Source organism: Phaseolus vulgaris, chromosome 2, assembly GCF_000499845.2.
Source record: "Phaseolus vulgaris cultivar G19833 chromosome 2, P. vulgaris v2.0, whole genome shotgun sequence".
Lineage (NCBI taxonomy): Eukaryota > Viridiplantae > Streptophyta > Magnoliopsida > Fabales > Fabaceae > Phaseolus > Phaseolus vulgaris.
The window spans coordinates 24,824,638-24,843,681 of NC_023758.2; the positions used below are offsets into that span (position 1 = coordinate 24,824,638).

The following is a 19,044-nucleotide window of genomic DNA, read 5'->3' on the forward strand; positions in this document are numbered from 1 at the left end:
CCCTCCCTTACGAACATAATCTATGCAAGCGAGACAACATCATCCAGAGACTCTTCTTATCACTGCTCCATCTCGATTTTATGCAACCACCTTCCTACTTACAGATTTTTAGGCAGATATTTAGGTTGAGAACCCATTCTACGAAGGAGTGATTAAAGGATTGCATCTTATGTTTCATCCACATCCAAGTCTTAAGTTGCACCTTTTGGAAAATATCCTCCGCGTCTACTACCCCTTGCTTGAAGATGATCAGGTTCCTTTGATCCCATATGCATCTGACAACAGCTACCCATACTCCATTCCAAATCAGAGTTTGGTTGTTACTGACTTGGAACATGTGGAAGCTAAGGAAGTGTGACCTCAGGTCATTCTGCTGGACAAAGGAGATATCTAACCACCGGAAACACATAGACCACACTCTTTGAGCGTGACAACACTCCATGAAGAGATGTTGAGCCGACTCCTCCTCCTGCTGGCATAGGGGACACTCCATGGAACTTAACTGCACCCCTCTCCTGTTTAAGTTCACTCTCGTAGGAAGTTTGTCCAACAACACCCTCCACGCTGTCACAACTGCATTTGGAAAAGCCTTAGCCTTCCACAAGAGTTCGTACACCTCGGACTGATGACCTCTAACTTGATTGGACAGTATCTCATATGCAGACGTCACGGAGAACTGCCCTGGTTCTTCCTTCCCCCACACCTGAATATCCGAAACATTGTATTTCATATTGACCCTGGACAAAAGCAAGACAAGCTCCTGTTCCAGATCTGACTCCCATACAAATCTATCACGTCTCCACCTTAGCCTCCACCTCCACACTGAATTACTCCATTCACCAACCTCGCCTACTTTTTGTCCCTTATTCATGGACAGGGAGAATAGCCGTGGGAACAAAGTCTTTAAATCCTTCCTACCAAACCATCTTTCCTCCCAGAAATAAGCTTTGTCACCACAACCTAGCTCCCATCCTAACTCTGCTTGAAACCACCCTTTACCTCCTCCCTCCTTACATATTTTCAATAAATCTCTCCACCACCACGATTGGAATTTGAGGGGTGTATGGCCACTTTCATGCCCCAGAATATACTTCGAGTCCAAAATCTGCTTCCACCTCCCAGTCTCTTCCGATATACATCTCCACCTCCATTTGGCTAAGGGAGCTTTAAATGATTTTATAACTGAATACGCTCCTGTTTTAAATGCTTTGACCAAGATTTGAATGCTATAAATAGTTTGTTAATGTTTTATAACAAACAACAAGAAAGAAAAACATATTTGAGTTTTTCAAAAAGAGCTTTCAAACATTTGAGTTTTCACTTTAAGCTTTGGTTATTCAAGAGAGAAGTGGAATAGGATTACATCTGTATTGATTTCAGTTGATTCTGTAACAAGTGTAATTCGTTTTGAAAACTTTGTACATTTTGGTGTTGTAAAGCCAAGAAGGGTTGTGTGCTCTTGAGGTTGTCAAGATCAAGATTCTTGGTGTGTGTGCTAAGCCAAAGAAAGTGTGTTTCTTGAGGGGATCAAGGTCACTTCTTTGGTGGTGTGTGTATGTAATCTGGCTTTGATTACCTAGTGGATTCCTTAGTGGTTTCTGGGAATCTGGATGTAGCTCTTGGTTTAAGAGTGAACCAGTATAAACTGTTTGTGCATCTCTTTCTTCCTTAAACTCTTTAAATTCAGTTGTTGTTATTTTTACTGGTATAAACAACCGATTGTTTCTGCGAAACAACCAATTTTTTTTCTAGTGCTTTACTGTTTTGAGCTTTGTTTCTTGGCTAACTGAATTCCTAATCTGGTTTCTTGCAAAGAATTTCATTCTAGCTTTAAAAGTTTGCGAAAACCCCCTTTAAACAATTCACCCTCCTCTAGTTTAAAGCCATACATTCTAACAAACATAATACAACTTCAGGCTTCATGAGGATTTGATACATCAAAGCTTCCCATCTTCAACAATCTCCCCTTATTTGATGGAGACAAATCCTTGGGATGCTTTTAGGAAAGTTCTTTGTTTAGAATCTGTTGAATTCTGCAATCACTGAACAAACACAGAACAGTCTAGTCCAAAACAGATATGCACCATATATCATATTTCAAATAATCATAACTACATAAGAACAATCGGTTATTTCATAGAGATAATCGGTTAAAAAACTGTAAACCAGAAAACAACAGTTTTAAAACTCCAAAAAATTTAAAGCAGTTTAATATAATTGAGAACATTACAGCTCCCAACAACCCTTCTCCCCCTATTTCTCTCATCAAATAGACAAATCAAAAGAAGACATAACTAAGATAAAACATGCATATCAAGAATTCCCAATTCATTTCGTAGAGAATAGAACCTGTCCTTGGATAAAGGTTTGGTGAAGATATCAACAAGTTGTCTCTCTGTGGAAACGAACTTGATTTCACAGTCTCCATTGGTTATATGATCACGAATGAAGTGGTGTCTTATTTCAATATGCTTTGTCCTTGAGTGTTGGATCTGATTCTTTGTCAAGTTAATGGCACTTGTGTTGTCACATAGAAGAGGAACTTTGCTAATCTTTAATCCAAAATCTTCAAGCTGTTGTTTGATCCATAGAATTTGCGCACAACAACTATATATTCAGCTTCAGCAGTGGATAAAGCTACACACGCTTGTTTCTTACTATGCCATGAAATGAGGCTTGATCCAAGTGGCATGTTCCACTTGTACTCTTCCCATCTAATTTGCAACCTACAAAATCCGAGTCAGAATAACCTACCAAATGAATAGGAGAGAGTGAGGGATACCATAAGCCCATGGATATTGTGCCTTTTAGATATTTCAGGATCCTCTTTGTAGCTTTGAGATGTGATTCCTTGGGGCATGACTGGAATCTAGCACAAAGACAAACAACGAACATAATGTCTGGTTTGCTTGCAGTTAGATTTTTTTTTTTTTTATCAGCAATGATAAAAAAAAGAGAGAACCTATTCAACCCCTGTACATGGTTTGATTAACCTCTGGTTTAGCTTCATCAACTCCTAAATAGCATTTTGTTGACATAAGAGTTGTTGTTGCTTTAAATGCTTCCATCTCGAACTTCTTAAGAATGTCTTTGCAATACTTTGATTGGCATACAAAGATTCCTTCTTTGGATTGTTTAACTTGTAGACCGAGGAAGAATGAAAGTTCTCCCATCATTGACATTTCGAACTCCCCCTACATAGCTTTGACAAAGTCCTCACAAAGTTTTACATTAGAAGATCCAAACACAATATCATCTGCGTATATTTTTACTAAGATAATATCAGTTCCAGCTTTCTTAATGAACAAAGTCTTATCTACCTTTCCTCTTTCATACACATGAGATAAAAGAAAAAGACTTAGCCTTTCATACCATTGACGCGGAGCTTGTTTGAGGCCATACAATGCTTTCTTAAGCTTGTATACATACTCTGGATGCTTGTGATCTTCAAAGTCAGGTGGTTGTGAGACATAGATCTCCTCATTCACGATTCCATTGAGAAATGCATTTTTCACATCCATCTGAAACAATTTGAAACCACTCATACAAGCAAAAGCTAATAGCAACCTTACCGCTTCTAACCTTGCCACTGGTGCGAAGGTTTCATCATAATTGATTCCTTCAGCTTGATTGTATCCGTTGGCAACGAGTCTCACTTTGTTTCTTGTAATGATGCTTGAGTCATTCGATTTGTTTCTGAACACCCACTTGGTACCTATCACATTCATTTGATTGGTTTTTGGAACAAGAGTCCAGACTTCGTTTCTTACAAACTGATTAAGCTCTTCCTGCATTGTTGTTATCCAGAATTCATCCTTTGTGAGAGCTCAACACACTTATTGAGGTTCAATCTTTGAAACGAATGCAATATGATTGCAAAAAATCTACCATATTCCTTATGCTGGAAACTCCTTTGCGGATTTGATCTATGATGTTGTCAAGAGACAGATCCTTTAGAATCCTCCAATCTTTTGGCAGATCCTCCTGCTGCAAATTTTCAATCGGTTGATTCGAGGGTTCAACCGGTTGAATTTCTGTGTTGCTGTCAAGATTCTTTAAAAAGATGTTTTGATCATCCTCATCTGTATTGATCTTAGCTGCAGCTTGTTCACACTTGTTAGTCTCATAAAAAATAACATGAATAGACTCCTCAACAGTCATAAGCTTTTTATTAAAGACTCTATAAGCAAGGCTATTAAGAGAGTAACCAAGAAAGATACCTTTATCAGATTTAGCATCAAATTACTTAAGCTTTCTTTGCCATTGTTAAGGATATAACACTTACAACCAAAGACTTTTAGGTGGCTCACATTTGGCTTTCTTCCATTCAACAACTCATAAGGAGTTTTCTTCAGAATAGGCTGAATCAGCACACAATTCATCACGTAGCAGGCAGTGCTCACAGCATCAGCCCATAAGCATTTTGGTAGAGCAAAATCATTTAGGATGGTCCTTGCAAGCTCCTTTAGAGACCTGTTCTTTCTCTCCACCACACCATTCAGTTGGGGTGTTCTTGGTGCATAGAATTTATGAGAAATCCCTAACTTGTTGCAAAAGCTGATGAACTTTTCATTTTGAAACTCCCCTCCATGATCACTTCTTATTGCTCCTATGTTGCTGCAGCATGAGTTCTGAAGTTTCTTTGCAAGCTTCTTAAATTCTGAATAAGCTTCCTTCTTTGTGTGTAGGAAAAGTGTCCAAGTGTACCTGGAAAAGTCATCTACAACAACAAGAGCATACAGATTTCCTCCAAGACTTAAAGTCCTAGAAGGACCAAAAAGATCCATGTGCAAAAGTTCAAGGGGTTTTGAAGTTGAAACACAGTTTTTCAAATTAAAATATTTTCTAGTTTGTTTCCCCCTTTGACATGATTCACACACATGTTCTTTTTCGAATTTGAGTTTGGGTAAGCCATAGACAAGTTCATTTGATACAAGCTTATTTAAATGATTCATATGAATATGAGCAAACCTTCCATGCCAAAGCCATGATTCCTCATGCTTTGATAGAAGACAACCTATTGAAGAATGACTAGATATATCAAGTAGATAAATGTTGTTAGATCTCTTACCAATAAGAAGAACATCCTTTGAATTAGGTAAGCGAATCTCACATGAATTGGTCCTAAAGGTTACTTGATAACCTCTATCACATAGCTGATTGATGCTGAGCAAGCTGTGCTTCAAACCTTCAACATAGAACTCATCATGAATAAGCAAACTACTTTCATTACCTATTGTACCTTGCCAAGGATTTTTCCCTTGTTATTGTCACCGTAGGTTACATGTCCATCTTGTTTGAGAGAGATGTTGATGAACCTGGATGCATCACCTGTCATATGTTTTGAACAACCACTATCTATATACCATAGGTGTTGTTTTCTCTCCAAACAACCTGTACCGCCCAGGTAGTCGGAGTTGATGACGTGGCAGCAAGCAATAGTATAGGCGTGTTGAACGGGACACCTGGCTGGCAGAAGTGAAGGACGTCGGGGGGTTCGTGTGATCGCTAGTCGTTAAGTTGGCGTGCCCCGATCTATAGCATACCTAAATCGGCGGTCACCAGGTTTGTGTCGTAGTCGCCGGGTGTGAACCCAGGCGACAAGGCGATCGGAGATCGCCGAGAGGAGGACATCGCCGAAGGATCAGGAAAGCTTGTTCCAGGCTTTCGAAGCAGAGGATGAAGTTGTCAGATGGTCATTCCCTAGCTGGCTAGAGGTTGAGGTCGGGGAACAGCTTACCCGAGCATGCACAGTGAAGTAAGTAAAGTAGAGTATAATGGCGGCCGGCGAGACCACAGGGAAGGTGTGTATGAAGACACCCGTACTCGCCACACAGAAGAGATCGCGCTCCAAGGCAGCTACACGCTGAGTTGCTTCCTGCATAAGTAACTTAGTCGAACAGCCTGAAGAGTAAGAGGTGACGCTCAAGTCAAAGATGCTCCAGATGGTGACACGTGTACAGCTGGATGCGAGCCACGTGTCCAGATGTGTAACAGTCAGGAGAGAGAAAGCGCACAGGTATATAAGGGATCCTAACGAACTTCTGAGGTACGCGCGTTTTAGAATACTTCTTTTACGCTTGCGAGAACTTGAGTACGCTGAGAGAGAATATTGCACGGTTCCTGAAGTTCTTAGTTTTCTCTTAGTATTTTGGTGGTTCAGTCGCTGACTTGGGCGTCGGAGCGCGAACGGCCGCAGCGGCGCCGTTCTGTCTTTTGCAGGTTCTTGAGGTGAATCAAGGCGAAGGACGGAAGCTAGCATGGTGCAAAGTCGATTCAGATTTGACGAGGCAAGGCTCTTGCGTTCTGGTCAACAGGCAGGATCACAACCCTACAAAAGAAACAAAATCAAGTTGCTAGATTTGGTCCCGTTGTGAATTTGGGTCCATAGGTGTTATTGTGTTTCCAAGAATCATTAGGCTCCTTAGGAACCCATTTCAGAATACCCTTAGGGACAAAAAACTTTCTGATTCTGCAGAACCTAACAGAGTGTCCCTTTTTCATGCAATAGAAACAACAAACAACCGGTTGTTTCAATTTTTTTAACCGATTGTTTTTTAGTGAAAGTTGAAAAAGGTTTTGTGCACCCACTTTTTTTGCTTTGGGGGTTAAAACCCAAGCCAAATTTTCCAAATACACATGTTTGGGATGCCAACACATTTTCAAAATTTGATTTTTTGAAACGCCAATAGTTTTCACAAGATATAAGACTTTCTCTTGAAGAGACTCAAAGTTTTTGCAATACTTTGAATCACATTTGCAAGAGGATTTTTCTTACACCAGTTCAGAATTTTCTAAATCAGTTTTTTATTGATTCAAATCTTTTTCCAAAACTGTGATTTTCATTTTCAACTTGTTGTTTTCACATTTCAATCAGTTATTTGAAAAAGTTAATCTCTTAGCTTTTTCATGAATTTCTTGGAAAGCATCAAGCAATTGAAAATAACTTTCACACTTATTAGAAGAGGCTGCACTTACTTGACTCAATTCTGATTCTCCCTTGGTCATTAAGCATACTTCTAACTTGTTTTAGAAGAGATTGAGCCAGCAGATGACTCTTCTTTATCCATCAAGTCACTCCTTGGATTTTTGTGTCATTCCTCAAGTGTGTCCCACATTCCCTTAGCCGAAGTGCATTATGAAATATTGAGCAATTCATCAGAGTCTAGAGCAGACACAATAATATGTTGTGCCATACAATCAAGATGTTCTTTAGAGGATTCATTAATTTCAGGCATATGCACATAGGTATTATTTGAAATAACATTCCAAATATTCTTATCTAAGGATTGAATAAAGAACTTCATTCTTATGCACAAAATAGGATAGTTTTGACCACAGAACAGAGGTGGTTTGTTCAAAGAGGCACCTTCCCCAAAAAAACTTTTATCAGCCATCAAAAGATTTTCAAAAACCAGAAATCAAAACTTGAGTAACGTTCAAGAACCTTGCTCTTGATGCCAATTGTTAGGATTGATGGCTAGAACAAGATGAGGGTGAATTGTTTTCAAAAGCTTTCACAAATACTTTGCTTAGAATGAAACTTTAACAATCAACTCAGAAAAGCAATTCAGAAAGCTAATAAAAAACCAAGCAGAAACAGATAGTAGAATTATAATCGGTTAAAATAACGACTCAACCGGTTGTTTATGACAGCGAAAAATATCAAACAATTATGGAGAGAAGAGATAGAGAGAATTACACACAAGGTTTATACTGGTTCACTCTATTCAAGAGCTACATCCAGTCCGCAGTCAAACCACTGAGTATTCCGCTATGCAACCAATCACAGATTACACATACATAACACAAAAATGTGACTTTGAATCCCACAAAGCCTACTCACCCTCTTTGCACACAACCAACACCTCAAACCAGAATCACACTGACTTTACAGGATTTTTACAACAGTTTTACAGAGAGTTATATGAACAATTACAAGAACCTAAACAAGGTTAGAAAACACCTGGAATCACAGTACACCAGAAACCCTATTGATCAGTTCTTGAATTACAACAAAGCTCAAAAGCAATCTTGCTAAAACTTGGTAATCTCTCAAATCAATCACAAATCAGAGTATCAAACTTTTTTGTTTCATCAATCTTTTCACGTTTGAAAGAAGACTAGATTTATAAACCTTGAAAACCTATCGTTGAAGACAGATTTGAACAACCAAATTAGTTAAAACAGGTTTTCAAAAAACTGTTATGAAAACATACATTTAATCGGTTAAAACCAAGATTTAACCGGTTGAATGGTTTTGACAGTTATACAACTGATTAAAAAAAACAGTTTCAAAACCCCTTTGCCAATTAAGTGACAAACAACCGATTATCTCGAAACTTTAATCGGTTGTTTTTCCCTTTGCATGGAAAAAAACTTTAATCTTTAAAACATATTGAAATAAGCTTTGTTTGAGAATCAATATTGATCTTACAAAGATTCTAAACCCCATAACAATACCTAGACCTAAAACATAACACAACTTCATGTTTCATGAGGATTTGATACATTAATGCTTCCCATCTTCAACACATGTGATATCAAATTTATTGGTACTAAATTTCAATTGGCTGACTTGTTTAGTAAACCTCTTGCTAAATATAGGTTTTACTTTCTATTAAATGAATTGGGTAGAAGGAAGCAGGGAGCAGTTTCTCAAAAACTTTGCCAAAGAAATTCAGGGATCCAGGGAGTTTTACTATTTCTGTGTCAATTGGTAATTTATTTGTGTATAATGCTTTATTGGACTTAGGGTCAAGTGTAAATTTGATGCCATTATCCATGTTAAGACAGATAGGTAACTTGGAGGTTAAACCCACCAAGATGCAGTTACAATTGCCTGACAGAACAGTAAAGTATCCCTATGGTGTGGTTGAAGATGTCCTTATGCAAATAGACAAATTCATATTTCCGGTGGATTTTGTTATCCTGGACATGAAAGAAGATGAGGATGTCCCTTTGATTCTCGGCAGACCTTTAATGAAAACTGCTAAAGTCATAGTTGATGTTGACAAGGGAGAAATTCTTGTAAGGTCTCATGATGAAGAGGTAAAATTTAATCTTTTTAATGATGTAACCAAGTGTACTGCAGATGAGACTGGGAAACAAGAGGAAATTCCAAGAAATAGTGAAAAGATGAAGAGTTCAAAGTCAAAGGAGAAAGTTATACGTCATGAAAAGTTAGAGGCAAAAGGAGACAATCAAGAAAAGCTAGTGGAAGGAGAGAAGTATCGTCCAGGACAACCTATCATGCTCAACGCAGGTAGGGGTAGAGGAAGGAAGAAAACGAGAAAATTATGGGTCATCAAGGAATTGAAGAAGGACGGAAAAATTGAAGTTGAAGAGCCATATTCAAGACGGACAAAAGTGATAACAAAAGCACGAGTGGAACAAGATAAATATCCTCCTTGATAACAAACTTTCGTCAAGCTATATGACGTTAAACGAGCGCTTACTGGGAGGCAACCCAATCCACATTTTAGTTTTAGGTTCTATTAGTCAAGGGGGCAGATCCAGCAAATGAAGCAAGACTATAGATAAAGATTTTAAAAAAAAAGTTGGATGACTTCTGAAGAAGAGAGGATTGGGCAAAAATATGGTTTTATCTTTTTAATTCTCTTTTCTTTTCAATTATTTGAATTTTATTTTCTGTTTAGTTTTTATTTTATTTTATTTTATTTTTCGGTTATTTTGTTTTCTGTTTATTTGCTTATTTGTTTAGTTTGTTTTTATTGCTTATTTTAAATAAATTTTCCTGTTTTGTTAGTTTGGTAGTTTAAGTTTTGAATTATCTTTCTTGACTAAATTTCAGTTTTAATTTGTTTGTTTTCTAGTTTATTTTTTTTTTCAAATAAAAAAGAACTAGAATATTAATTTTGAATTGTGGAAAAAAGAATTTGTGTTTAAATATTAAATAGTGAGATGAATTAGACACAGGTTAGAAAAGAAAATATGATTGAATCCCTATTCAAATGTAGTTCAAATATGATACATGAAAATTTAACAGGATGATTGATTAGGACAGATAATGACAAGACAAAAAGGAATGAGACCATTTAAACCGAGTGTGTGAACCTTAAACAGTTTTTTTTTAGAGTTTTACTGATGAATTGACAGTTGTGGTTGCTTAATTTTTATTTTTGTTGCATCATAAAAGAGCATGAAGATGATTGAGGCATTTGTTTGTGTTAATTAGGAGGCTGGGCCAAAAAGCCAACCTTTATATTAGAATTCCATTTTTTTATATCCCCTTTGGGCCAAGAAATTTTTTTGTTAATATTGCACCTTAACCTTTATTGATATAATTTTCTACCCTTTACTATGTCTAAGGAAGGAGAACATAGATGCAATACATATAGAAAAGGGAATGGTTGGTTCTGATTTTGAAAGTTCAAAAAGTTGAAAATAGGAAGAATCTTTTCCTATTATTGAAAACAAAACAAAAAAAGTAAGAGAAACCGAAGAAGAAAAAGAAAAAGAAAAAAAAAAAAAAAAGATAGAAAAAAATTTCATGAAAATCATGAAAAGAAACAAAATGAGGAAAAAGGTGACATCGAAAGAAAGTGGTAATTAGATAACATATATGTTCTCTATAATTGAATTGTAGGTATGTTCTTCTTCTTTAAGATGTGCATTTTGTTATCTAAGAAAAACCAATATTTTTTGGAAGCCCAGCCTCATTACAACCTTGGAAAAGACCTCAAGATTCATGTTTCTAATATGTTTGTGATTTGAAGATGAAATGAAAAGCAACTGTGATTTGTTATGATTCAGTGAAAATAGAGAGAAACACTTACCCGTGAGCATATGAGAAGATATTCCTTGATGAATTGTCATTTATTTGTTTTGATTTGATCCTGGAAATTGATTGTGTCTATAATTTTCTATATTTGAATTTGGAAGCATCATAATTTTCTAATTTGATCTGTTGTTTAGTTAATTAAGCTGTTTGATATTTAAATTCAAATATATTCATTTACTTTGCTTGAGGACAAGCAAGATTCTAAGTTGGGGAGAGTGATAAGTGTCTAATTTCAGTAATATTTCATATTAAAATATAGGCACTTATGAGGATTTATTGCTAATTTACATATAAAATAATCCCTAATTTATGAATTTATACATTTTTACATTTTTTATGATCTTTATTTGAATAAGAGTATTTTATTCCCAAATTTGGTGTTAATTGCAGATTTCTAAGGAAGATTGGAGATTTGGATTAAAGATGAATGATTTGAGCTAAAAAGATAAAGATAGAAGGTCCCAGAATGGAAAAGATGCAAAGAAAGATTGAGCCTTTTTTATGTTTTATCATTTAGCCCATTAACGCGACACAATAAACAACCTAACCCTAGAAAACTAGGATAAATAGAGGGCTAGAGGCTCAACCTTAGTGTGCCAGATTGAGAGGAAAACACCATAGAGTGAATTGTAACCCAATTGGGAGAATGGAAGGTGATAGAAGTATGCGTGGCTAATTCTACCCTTTGGGATTGGGAGTAATCTGCTCAAACTCTTATGTATTGAGGTGATATTTTATATATTAATATTCAGTTCTTGATTGATTATTGGTATTGTTGTTTTACTTTTAATTTTCCGTGACAAATTGAGAATCTTAAATCTGACCGGGAGGTATTTTTAGGGTTCGGACCTAAACAACAATACTTAACATATTTGAGTGCTAGGAATAGACTTGAAATGTTAATTGCTATTAAACGTCTGAGCTTCGTTCTAAGTTGTTCTTATAATTATGCGAGGGATCGATAGTTAGGGGACATTCTTAAGGATTTTATATACGAGGAATCGATATAGATGATTTTTATACGGGCATCAATTTCAATCAAAGAACTTAATATTGACATGCTAATCAAAATACATGAGAGTGAGAGAGATGAAACCTAATCCCTATTTTTCCAATTGAAACAACTAATTCTTTGTCTGTTTTCTTATTGATCATTGCCAACACAACCACTTTCAATACACTTTTAATTGTTTTGTTCTATATTTAGCGATTATTGTACTGGATAATTCACTGTTCCTTGTGGGATCGATATCCGTCCTTTGGGACAATTATTACTTCTGACAAAGCGGTGCACTTGCCGTAAAAAGTCATCATAGGTTTATGACATTCATGTGTGGAAATCCTAACTGATTTGATACATTTATTGTTCAACAGATTTGATTTGTTAGCATAAACATGTTTTCAATATATTCTTGTATCAGTCAAAACTGCACCCTTTTGTACTACATAGAATCAAATTTGTATTGCATCTGGTTTCTTGATTATGTTTTCAAACTCGTGAGTTATGAAACACAATCTGTTGCTCTATATAAATCTGGTTTAAAACAATTGTATCTCACATTTTCCTTCTTTGCTACAAGTTGTCCAGGTTCACATTCTTTACTTTATTACGTTTTATCTTTCATCATACGAGCTTTGCACTAACATTCTTTCTAGTTGGAACTATATCTCTTGCTGAATAGGTGCAGATAAAATAGATTAAGCAATGGCATCTTCTTCACATAGAAAGAAGAAATCAAGAGAGCAACCTAACAACAGCCAAGGTATTCTGGAAAACTGGTTTGCTGGAGATTCTGAAGCTATGACATAGTTCATACATGAGACAAGCAGGAAGCAAATCAATGTACCCAAGGTACTGGAATTTTCATGGCTGATGAGTGAAAATAAGACAAAAGCAAAAACTTTTCTCAAGCATCAAAAGCTGAAACACTTCCTGGAAATGACTGGAAATGTCTATCCAGACCTAGTGAAAGTGTTTTATAACAACCTTGTTCAAGATGGCAAGAATCTTGTGTACTATGTGAAAGGAGTGAAGCTGAAAATCACAAGAGAGGTCTGAAGCAACATTGGTGGAATTAAGTGTTGATCAAGAGTGATCAAGTGCTTTGAAGAATCCAAATCTTATGTGTTTGATGCAAGGCTGGTGTTGCTGCTGTGTTTAGGGAGGGATCTAGGTAGAATAGAATGTGATCCACTCCTTTGTTGAATCTAAAACTGATGTGAATGCTAAAGAAAAGAATATAAGATATTCTCCTTTTGTCACTACATCCCTAGCTCTTACATTCCCCAACTCCTCTTTTATGAAGTTTTAACAACGGCCTACTTTTCCACCATCTAACCAGTATGTGATGCATCTTGCAGCTAAACCTACTTTATGCAATACAGCATGAAAACCTAGTGCCTCTTCTTTGTTACTGTAATGAAAATGATCAACAAATTCTCGTGTATCCTTTCATGCCCAATGGTTCTTGCAAGATAGACTCTATGGTAAACATTCAAAATCCTTTCAGATTATTTGTTTTGATACCCACTAATTCTAAAATTCAAATTTATAACAGGAGAGAAAAATATTAGACTGGCCAACTAGACTCTTTATTGCTCTTGGTGCAGCTCGAGGCAAGTAATATGATGTTTTACTTTTACTAAGCTGCAGCAAATATACCTAATCAACACAACAGATTGAATCATTTCAGGAAGAAAAATAAACTAAAAAGAGGCATATTGATTCTATTGAATAAAAAACTCCAGGAAATCATAAGCTTTACTGATTGACAACTATGGGGGAAATCATATTGGTTTCTATTTCTACCACTTTTTAGCTTAGAAAGATTAAGATGAAGGTATTTGAGGGGGAATTCCAGAAGAGTCCGACAAATAGCATGCATTTCATGATAGTATTTTCATACCCAATGGCAACACTCTACAAGTATTACCTCAACTCTCTTCAAACAATATATTAATTTTAGTTTTAATAATTTTATGGTGTTATTTGACTGTTTAGTGTTGACTTTAATCTTTTAAAACATTAAATCCAGCAAATAATGATTTAAATCAGAAGAGTAACAAGCTCATGAATTCTTAATGTTAACATTTTAAGAAAAAAGGATAATACTAGTCAAACTGTCACTCCATCGTAAAACAAAATGGGTCACTCTGAAGCCTTTTTGGCCTATTTTGGTATTGATAATTTAAGTTATAATATTATTATATTATTGTATTTTATATCTTTCAAATAAAACAATAAAAAAATTATTTTTTTAAACTATTTCTTTTATTTTAATTTTAATTATAAAAAGAACCGGCAAAGCCTACCAAGTTAGCGGGTCAGAGCATACTTACTGTCAATCCATACCATCAAACTAGTGGCAGGTTGGTTGGAGGCCAGCTTTGTCATGCATAGTAGCAAACGAAGCTTTAAAATTTGGGGAAAATTGAGGCTACTATTCCTCAAATAACATAAGCTTCAGCAGATTCCTAGTCTAGGCTAAAAATAAGTTATTCTAGCCTCTGTTGTTTTAGAATTTTAGATAAAGAAAATATGGTGAGATTTACTGGGAGGGACAGGAACCACATCACTGATACTGTTTCTTCATAGTTGCAATGCATTAGAATAGAGAGAGAGAGAGAATATTCACCAACTAATATCTGACCATGCTTTAATTGGTTCATCATGGATCTAAAGAGAAACATGGCATGATGCATCCTTAGAGTTATCTGTCTTCATTACAATTTTAATCAATATCATGTTGAATGTTAACAAATTTTCTAATTAAGCAGGTTTGGCATATCTTCATACATTTCCAGGACGTTCAGTAATACATAGGGACGTAAAATCAAGCAATATACTTCTAGATCATATAGCATGTGCGCTAAGGTTGCAGATTTTGGTTTCTCAAAATATGCTCAAGAAGGAGACAGTAACGTTTCTCTTGAAGTCAGAGGAACTGCAGGGTACCTGGATCCTGAGTAAGTGGACATTTTCGATCGTGTCTGAACCACAACTTCTCATACTGCTTTACTCCATCACTTTGAGCAAAAGATTTATTACGCTACCCACATAAAGGATTCTAGAAGAAAAGCCCTTAAACACAAATAATATTCGAAAAAGAAAGGCTCAAACTCTCCTATCATTTACCGCATTGAGTTCTGTGTCATGGAAGCACTGTCAACTACAGACAGATTGAAGAAATGTTTCTGATGAAAATTTCCTATATGAAGAGTATATTTATTCATAAACGTATAGAAACTAGTTGTTCCATATATAAGTAACTACATGATAATCTGTGAGATTTCAAACGAGATGAAAAAGAATCTGTCACTTCAACTCTATTGCCCATGCATTGCAGATTCTACAAAACCCTACAATTATCTGAGAAGAGTGATGTCTTCAGCTATGGCGTGGTTTTACTTGAAATTGTGACTGGTAGGGAACCTCTTGACATAAAGAGACCACGGAATGAGTGGAGCTTGGTTGAATGGGTATGGTCCATGTCCTAAATGTTTTGTTTTATAGGATTGTACTAAATTATATTTTGTTGACGTCACTAAGAAATAACTTTGCATGCATTGCAGGCTAAGCCATATATAAGAGCATCAAAGATGGAAGAAATTATGGATCCTGGCATCAGGGAGGATACCATGCAGAGGCAATGTGGAGAGTGGTGGAAGAAGTACTGCAGTGTCTTGAACCATTCTCAGCATATAGACCAAACATGGTGGACATTGTCCGTGAGTTAGAGGATGCTCTCATCATAGAAAACAATGCATCAGAATACAAGTCCATTGACAGCCTTGGAGGATCCAACCACTACTCTATTGTCATAGAGAAAAGGGTGCTGCCCTCAACTTCATCAACAGCAGAATCAACCACCACCACACAAGCCTTGTCCCATCCACAGTCGAGATAGCAAATGGTTGAAAATGGAATTCTTTTGATTCGTTTTTCATAACTGCTTTAGTCATAATACATTTCATATGGTAAAGGTGAAAATACTAGTTTTTGTGATGGTAATTTCATCCACTTTATGCACCTTCAAACTAATTTCTCTTGCTCAGCCTCAATTTTATGAGTAAAAGGAATAAAGTGAGTCAAATGAAAAAGGTCATATCTTTGCCAAGTCTGAACTTGACTGATAAAAAATTGCGTAAACTAAATTGATTGTGATTTAATCTTAATGCAGTATAACTGTGCACTGAACAAAGCTATTGACACATTGGTGTACTTGGACAGGTAACATAAAGCAGGACGAACACCTAAATATGTAAGGAATATACTAAATCCAACCAGGAAATTATTAAGGGGTGTTCCTGCCAGTTGACTCGATTGCTCTCGTGCCTCTAACGACAATCACGCCCGATTCTCTCGGTCTTGGTTCGTGCTTTCCTTCGATCAAAACACTCTGTACCTGCAAAGACAAAGGGGCGCTCTAGAGGCCATTTGCACTCCGACGCTCAAGTCAATCTTATGGCTAAGAAACAGAAATGTGTGTAATAGTTCTAGTCTCAAGAACTGCATACCTTGTGAGGTTTATTATTACCCTTTATATAGTATAGGGTTTCCGCTGTTCCGTTACCCGCATTTAGGGTTTCTGAGGGAATGCCCTTGCGCCAATCTAGTGTGTAAGGCTTACTGGAGTGCAACCTCCACCGGAATGGCCTCCTAGGTACCAACTTGTGCACCTAATCTCTGAGGCCATTCGTCTTGGGGGTGCCCTAGCTGTTCACGTGCCATGCATGCAGCCTACCCCTGAAAAATGTAACCCTAACGGGCCCTAGCGCCTCCAGTGGTTCTTTACTTGTGTTGCGCCTGAATGTGTTATCCACACCACACGCATGGGCTCTTCGTGACTTAGGACTTCCCTTTAACTTTGGATAGTATTATTGATAACTTATGTGTTTTCTCGGACCCACCTTTCGTGGTCCAATTCTTCTGTTTGAATCACCGATGTCCGATGTCACATTGGCCTCACTCTGTTGCCAAGGACACATCGACACATCCCGTTAATCGACGTCTGACCACTCATCGGCACCTTGGCGCGTGCCGCTTGTGAGACACTGGCCCATGCCGCTTGTGAGACCCAGCTTACGTGGCCCACCTGTTAGAATGTATGGCTTTAAACTAGAGGGAGGGTGAATGGTTTAAAGAGGGTTTTCGCAAACTTTTAAGTCAATAATGAAATTACTTCGAGAAACAATTGATAAGGAAATCAGTTTTCCAAAACACAAAGCAAAAACCACAGCACCAGAAAAACAATCGGTTGTTTCGCAGAAACAATCGATTGTTTATACCAGTTCACAAATATCAAAACTGAATTTAAAGAGATTAAGGATAGAGAGAATGCACACAGAGGTTTATACTGGTTCACTCTAAACCTAGAGCTACATCCAGTCTTCCCAGAAACCACTAGGGAATTCACTAAGCAATCAACCCTAGATTACTCACAGCACAACCAAAGAAGTAACCTTGATCCACTCAAGACACACACTTCCTTTGGTCAAGCACAACAACACTAAGAATGCTGATCTTGATCCCCTCAAGAACACATAGCACTTCTCAGCAATACACAGAAAGATTCTTTCAAAAGATACAAAGGATTACACTTGTTACAGAACTAATATGAAATTAATACAAGATGAAAATTCTATCTCACACTCTTTGATCAATCCAATCTCTAAGCAAATCTCAACTTTTCAAAATCTCAAAAACAGTTCTTAAAACTCAAATCAGTTTTCTTGTATTTAAAACAAAGTTGTTTGTTGCATAATCTTAACAAACTATTAATTGCATTTAAAGATTGGTCAAAGCATTAAAAACTGGAGCGTAAACAGTTAGAAAATCATTTAATGCTCAGTCAAAGCACAAAACAGTTTTCTGTTATGGTACCAAAACAAACAATCGGTTGTTTCCACGAATCAATCGGTTTTTTTGGTTTTAACAGCAAGTCAACCATTTTTTTTTATCAGCAAAAGTCAACCATTGAAAACAGTTTTCAACCTTTATAAAAACACCTAAGTATAAAACAATCAGTTCTTTTGACAAAACAACAGGTTATTTTTCACTTAGTTTGAAAAACACTTTTCTTTTAAAAGGATTGAGAATGCTTATGCTTTGGATTCAATCAAGAGTGGATTATACATAAAGTCTACCCCAGATCCTATCTAAAAGACAACTCAGCAACAACAAGCACATCCAGCCTTTCATCAACCTTCAAAGGGTTTGGATTCTTCAAAGCTTGAACACACTTGGTTCAACAATCTCCCCCTATTTGATGAAGACAAATCCCTGATTGCTTGTGTTGGATTTGATTGAATCTGAAGCAGTTCCTGCAAGATACAGTTTAAGCAAAGCACTTCTAATATAGGGTTAGAACAAAAACAATATATCAGAGCAAAATATCAGAGCACAGAAACACCTATAAGGCTTTCTTTAAACAACCATAAATTGTTTTGCAAAATTTAAAACCGAGAACAACACACAACATAAATCTCCCCCTATTTGTCTTCACAAATAGACAAAAAGAAGAGATATAAAGAAAATTGTTCTTAATAAAACATAATTAAAGAGCAGAAGCTGAAAAATAGAAAAACTGATACAAGCCATAAAAACAATCGGTTGTTCCGTGATATCAACCAGTTGTTTTTCTTCTTTAATCATCTTTGGCATATTGTAGATCAAAAATCTGATTCTGGACTGTTTCAATCTGTTCATCCAAAGACATGAAGCGTGAATCCATGTTGTTGAACCTGTTATCAATGCTCTGGAAGTTGCTTACACACAGATCATGGAGATTTCTTTGATTCTCCGCAAATCCATCAAGCCTATTGACCATGTATCTCTCAAAAGAAGACATGGTTGGCATTCCTTCTTCCTGATTTCCAGCACTAGGTCCAGCATCTTGATTTGTTTCAGGATGATCTTCATGTTGAAAATCCATATCAGCAGCATGTTCCTCTTCATCAAGATCATCAACAGCACTTGATGAGGCACCATGGTCACCATCTTTGCTTACCCATTTGCCACCTATTTTGGTGAATCCCATTTTACTAAGAGATCCATTGTTCATCTCTTGAGTTGACTTGACCAACTCATATGTCTCATCTTCCAGGTTCACTTCAAAATACAGCAAAAGTTTAGAAATCAAAACAGCATATGGATAGTGATAGTCACTTAACCTCATTGCCTTTTGCATGTGTTCCTTGATGATGTGGATCCAATTGATTCTGATCTTTTTCATTATGTA

At 36.5% G+C, this 19,044-nt stretch overlaps 2 protein-coding genes across 2 annotated transcripts; one reads left to right on the forward strand and one right to left on the reverse strand.

Annotated features, from left to right (window-relative positions):
• Window positions 1-94: 94 nt before the first annotated feature.
• Window positions 95-871, reverse strand: LOC137809248 (uncharacterized). Its single transcript, XM_068610383.1, has one exon. The coding sequence runs from the start codon at window positions 869-871 to the stop codon at window positions 95-97; it is 777 nt and encodes a 258-aa protein (XP_068466484.1).
• A 12,492-nt stretch (window positions 872-13,363) lies between these two features.
• On the forward strand, window positions 13,364-15,544 carry LOC137809665 (nodulation receptor kinase-like). Its single transcript, XM_068610765.1, has 4 exons — window positions 13,364-13,420; window positions 14,582-14,770; window positions 15,151-15,283; window positions 15,377-15,544. Exons 2-4 carry the CDS (start codon window positions 14,667-14,669, stop codon window positions 15,539-15,541), a joined length of 402 nt encoding a protein of 133 aa, XP_068466866.1. The 5' UTR covers window positions 13,364-13,420; window positions 14,582-14,666; the 3' UTR covers window positions 15,542-15,544.
• Window positions 15,545-19,044: the final 3,500 nt, after the last annotated feature.

Coding starts and splice junctions, on each gene's coding strand:
- LOC137809248 (XM_068610383.1), bottom strand. CDS start 871: ATGAATAAGGGACAAAAAGTAGGCGAGGTTGGTGAATGGAGTAATTCA.
- LOC137809665 (XM_068610765.1), top strand. CDS start 14,667: ATGTGCGCTAAGGTTGCAGATTTTGGTTTCTCAAAATATGCTCAAGAA. Junction 14,771..15,150: donor GCAGGGTACCTGGATCCTGA/GTAAGTGGACAT, acceptor CATGCATTGCAG/ATTCTACAAAACCCTACAAT. Junction 15,284..15,376: donor AGTGGAGCTTGGTTGAATGG/GTATGGTCCATG, acceptor CATGCATTGCAG/GCTAAGCCATATATAAGAGC.